The 5,467-nt window shown below is 28.6% G+C and overlaps 1 protein-coding gene across 1 annotated transcript; it reads right to left on the bottom strand.

The window, feature by feature from the left end:
- Positions 1-3,923: 3,923 nt before the first annotated feature.
- On the bottom strand, positions 3,924-5,108 carry LOC136078523 (E3 SUMO-protein ligase ZBED1-like). The gene has a single exon (XM_065794299.1). The coding sequence runs from the start codon at positions 5,106-5,108 to the stop codon at positions 3,924-3,926; it is 1,185 nt and encodes a 394-aa protein (XP_065650371.1).
- Positions 5,109-5,467: the final 359 nt, after the last annotated feature.

Below are 5,467 nucleotides of genomic sequence, written 5' to 3'. Positions count from 1 at the left end.
GGCGAATAAACTTCCTTTATAGATTTCGAAACGTAGTTATTAAAAGCGCTTATTTCTCAAGTGCTACTTCCGAAAGTGAAACTTTTGGAAGTTTTGGAAGAGCATTATTTGAAATAGCAACTTGCGAAAGTCTAATTTTCAGAAGTATTATTTGCAAAAGTTACTTTGACAAATTTTAAAGCTATATATTTGTTACGAATAAAAATAAATACTAATTGTATATACCCTTTTGAAAGATTTTTTTACAGAAATCTTTGAAACCTTTCGGTTAACAACCCTATTTCAAAGGCTTAAAATAACAACATAGGAAAAATTATCCCAGATAAGTAACATTCCTAAAATTGGATTTTATTATACATTGCCTAAAAATTTTCATTTTCATATTAGTGATATATAGTATTGGAGCAAGCGAGAAGAGAAGGTGGTGTTAGGGGTATGACACTCACTATCTATTACCATGGAACTATAAGAGATGGACGTGCAACCTATTGTTTTACATCAAAGAGGCCGCAGAAATCAGCGAGCCATGCGAGTTTCCGACAAACTCTAAATTTTCACCCGTCAACAAAAAAATCTATTAAAATGGCTGCCCTTAGTTTTTAAACAGAAACTCTGATCACGTGGTATTAGTTTAAATTTTATAGCATTTGTTTAATAAGACTGTTCAGGATAAGTAACTACTTCACGTGTTGACAATTTACTAAACAAATTACACCAAGGAAAAGGAAATCAGTTGTCGGCACGAACAGATTTTCATCATTTTTCCAAAATAAATATTTGTAAATTTGGGAACTTTTTTCGTGTAAACAAAGTTCCATCAATAATAAAATAGATCTGTAAAGATAATTTTAAAATGACTAAAAAAAGTAAAGCGAAAAGTAAAAATGCTTAAATAAAACTTTTAGTCAAGGTCTGGTTTCATGCAACTCCTTGGTCCTTCATTCACCAGCCTTAGTTTTTTGTATTTTTTGAGTTTTATTTCCGATATGTCGCCATTTTTTGCCTCGACTACTCTATAAGCTCCATAATATATATCCCACTGAGCATTGTTTTTTAGTAGGTGTTATTTCTAATGGGCTTTTTTATAACTCGTTTGATAATGCAAAACCTTTTAAAAAATTATTCAAGTTTATAATCATCTTGCAAAATGTAGCCAGATATTTCATGTTTCCGTATTTCATATTTCGTATACTGTTTCATTTGTCATAAAAGGCACATAATAACCCATTTGTTTTTGTCAAATAAAAATTAGTTTATATATAGCTGGTAAATCATGCTATGTTAATATTAAATACTTAGTTATTCTTGCGGTTTGCCATAAATTGGCTTTGCTAAATTCTTTAAAACTGTGACAAATTATTTTTTTCTTTATTGTATTTATATTCATTTTATGTATGAGTTATTTATCCTTAACTGTATATATTTCTGTTGTTAAACATAAAAATAAAAAATTCTAAAATATTCATAAACAATAAGTCTACAGCAATATAGTAGATGGTGTAGCTCCCTGGACATGAAACCAATATTCTCTAAGTAGCTACAAAACTAGTTGATATTTTGTATTATTTGTTATATCTCTAGTTATACATGTACTAAAGTAGTTAAGTAAATGATCTCAATTTCTATATTATTATCAGTGTTATTTCTTAAAATATAAGGAATATCTAGCTATATAAAATTAAACTTAAAATCTGATTCTATTGTAGCCATTCTTGACGATTTTTTTATTATTCAAATAAATATATGTAACTTATATCATTGTATAGAGCTTGACTTGACTTAAAAAATGAGGGGTCATTCGGCCTTTGAAGTTAAGCGGATCTAAAGTTATTGAATTTTTTGTAGTGCAATAATTGATGATTTTTTGACGAAAGGTATAGGGCTTGAGTATGGAAAATTTGCATTGTTATGGCACCGAAAATTTGCATTATGTCACGCAAAATCAAAACAAAAACCGTCATAAAATATGCGAAGGAAGATAGTTATATATATATACATAATTTCTATATACAAATCCTTAGACCCTATTCTTCAAGAAAACATAAATAAATACTTGTTATAAAAAGAGGAAAGAGTAAACTTGCCATTTCCACCTGGACACTTTTAAAAAACACTTTTTTTTTTCTATAAAAATAAACCTTGAAGTTTTGAAACGCTAAGAACTAAAAATTTATGTATAAAAGCTAAAAAGTGTGCACATTCCATTTGATTCGTCATCCCTTTTTTAATGTATACGGAAAGTTTTATAAAAATTGGATGCATTTTGGTACTAAGGAATCCTAACCTCTAAAAGCTTTGTTTTAAAAAAATGTTCCCGCTTCGAGCTTTTTCTTAAAAGTGGTCTTAAGATATGGATAAAATTTAAATGAAGCCATATAAGCCATAGTACTTTCTATATATGACTGGAAAGAGGTTGAGTAACAGTAATTGATGCAAAAAACCTTAAGGTGTTTGCTTAAGCATACAAAAAGATATAAGAGAGTAAAGTTCATGAAAGTTACATGTTTTTTTTCAAACGTCAAATGTTTTTCGTTGAGCCGTGGAATCGCTATCTAGTGCTGTTATCTTGAATAACAATAAGGAAGTTGATGTAACTGGTTAGACGAGACCAAAAGTTTTCGACGAATCCGACAGACTTTATAATTTAATTTCTATTGTTTAAAACAAAAGATTTGTAACAATGCGCAATGAGCATGGTTCGTAAAAAAAAAAAAAAAATAGGTTGCACGTCCATCTCTTATAGGCCATGCTATTACCGATATTTAGTTTGATCATTCGGCAAATTAAGATGTTATTATAATTATTAGAAAATCTCAGCAATCGATATATATATTCTTATACTCAGCAAGTATAATTTTTAATCGGCAAATTTATTTATTCTAAAATGCATACCAAATGTTAAACGTATTAATAGAGTTTTTAAAATGCAAAACATTTAATAGCATTTACCGAGAGGCTCATCGTCCGCATTTAAAAATGCAACCTCCGCAATTAAATCGTGTAAAACTGTAAAATAAGATAAACATTCTGTTAAATGGCAGCGGTCGCTTTATCAAACCAGAAAATTTCTTATCACTTTTTAATTACTTAAAAAATGCAGAATATCTATCATTTTAAAGTACATTTTCACTTTTTGTTAAAAAAAAATTAAGTTACGATATATTTTTCCCAAAATAATGATTTTTTTTTGGTATCAAAAATTTAATTTCTAGTCGTATATAAACTCATTTAATCATATTAAATATGGCTGTATACTAGGCAGCAGCAATTTTTGGCTTTAAATTGCTTCAAGCTGGAGTAGATAGTTTGTTAGAAAATAAGAGTTTTAGCGTGAAAAGTAAGATCTAAAGTTAACTAGAAGCAATCTTATTTAAAAAGTAAGTTTGAAATATCAACTTAAATAAACCGCATTTAAGGCGCCATTTTTTGTAGAATTATAAAGAAAAGGTAAGGTTAATGAAATCATTCATTATGAAATATAAACTTGGGTGGGTCATAATTAATACATGAAAATGTAAAATACATTTACAAATGTAATAAAACTTAAACTTAAGTAACATAGAATCGGGAAGACTTGCTACGTTCATATTTTGCACTTAGTTTTATAGTCTAATTAAGCAATTGAATTTTCTAAAAAAAAAATTGAAAATCGGATAATGATACTTTGCAAAATATTGCGATAATTGTAGCCTGGAAACATAAAAGCCCTCAAGTTTCTGGGGTCCCCCCCCTATCCCAAACATGAGAGCAACAACTCTATAAAATCATTTTTTAAACATGTTGCAACGTTGTTTGATTGTTTTTAAAACAAAACAGTTCAAGTTCTAAATTTAAGTGTTTTTATTGAAGAACAATAAAATAAATTCAAAAATAATTATTACAACAAGATATTTCCGTATTACATTGATTAAATTGCACCAATTTTAAACCAAATTAAAAAATTCCAAATTTTCGTACAAAAACATCAACATTTGAAAACATTCAGCCGTCATCCTGTTTCGCTTAGCATACAAATTGTTTAATGCATCAGAAAAAAGGTGCTCACTTGGTGCACTGGTAGCAGGTGTACATAAAATCATCGTTGAAATGCAATACAATATTGGAAAAACATATTGATTTTGATGCCAAATCTCTAAAACATTTTGTTCGTTCACTGACAATCTTATATATTCACTGATTTCTTTTTTTAAATCTAAGGTTACATTTTTGTCACTATCACTTCCGGAATCATCTTCTTCATCCTCAAATGACAACTTAAATTTTTTTGATTCCTTTGTCACCTTTTTAATTGGAATTATTTCACCAACTCTTTTTGAGAGATAAAAATCTGACAAAAATTCTTTCACAATTTTTAAATATTTCTTTTTTTCGTACTTTTCAAAGAATTGAAAAATTTTATAATTTGGATCCAAAAAAGTGGCACACAATAAAAAGGAATTATTCTCTAATTCATATGAATCTTTGTAAGTTTGTAAAGATTCTAACAAATGTGATTTCAATATTACAATTAAAGGAGGAGTTTCACTTTTATTCTTACTCAGCTGCTTCTCAAGGTACTTTATACTTGGAATAATTAAAGAACACGTTGCATACCTATCGCCAGATAGTAAAACACTTACTTGATTAAAGCTTAATAAAGTATTTACCGTTTCTTTTAAGTTAACCATTTCATCTTCATCGAGTAAATATTTTCTCATATCTTTGTATTGTTGTTTCGAATTTAAGATATCTTTTACGTAGGAGTGAAGCTTAAGCATTCGCTCTGCCATGAGAAACGTAGAGTGCCAACGAGTTTTCACATCTTGAATCAAATGAAGTATGTGATTTTTTTCGACACCTTGTCGTGTTTGACTTTCCTCTAATAAATCATTAAGTTGAGAAGAATGATTGAAAGATGTAACAATTTTCCTGCACTTAGTTAATGTTCTTGCAATGAAAAAGAATTTAGACGAACTATCTTTTTCACCTTCTTCAACTAAATCTATGACATTTTTAACAACTAATTGCAAAACATGTCCCATGCATCTTATTGGTTGAATGTTTAAACAAACTTTTAAAGAATTTAGACAGTTGCGTACGTTACTGGCGTTGTTTGATACTATACTCATTATTTTATCATCTACTTTAAACTTTTCTACAATTTTTAGCAAAGCCTCTTTTAAATTATCTGCATCATGGCGGCTATTAAGGTATGCAAAGCCCAAACAAAAACTGATGAAATTTGTTTTGTCAGAAATGAAATGTGCAGTTGCAGATATATAACTATAGTTTTGACAGGACGTCCATCCGTCAGTAGTAATAGATAAAACTTTAATTGATAATAATTTTGATTGTTCAAAAGTTCAACTTTTTCTCGATATAAATCAGTTAAAAGAGATCTTAACTTTTTTCGGCAAGGCACTTTATACTTTGGATTTAAACACAAAACAAATTCTTTAAATGCACTACTTTCTACCAACATAAATGG

Source organism: Hydra vulgaris, chromosome 03 (genome assembly GCF_038396675.1).
Source record: "Hydra vulgaris chromosome 03, alternate assembly HydraT2T_AEP".
In the NCBI taxonomy this organism is placed as follows: Eukaryota; Metazoa; Cnidaria; class Hydrozoa; order Anthoathecata; family Hydridae; genus Hydra; species Hydra vulgaris.
This window is presented reverse-complemented; position numbering and strand designations above follow the sequence as displayed.

Coding starts and splice junctions, on each gene's coding strand:
- LOC136078523 (XM_065794299.1), bottom strand. CDS start 5,108: ATGAGTATAGTATCAAACAACGCCAGTAACGTACGCAACTGTCTAAAT.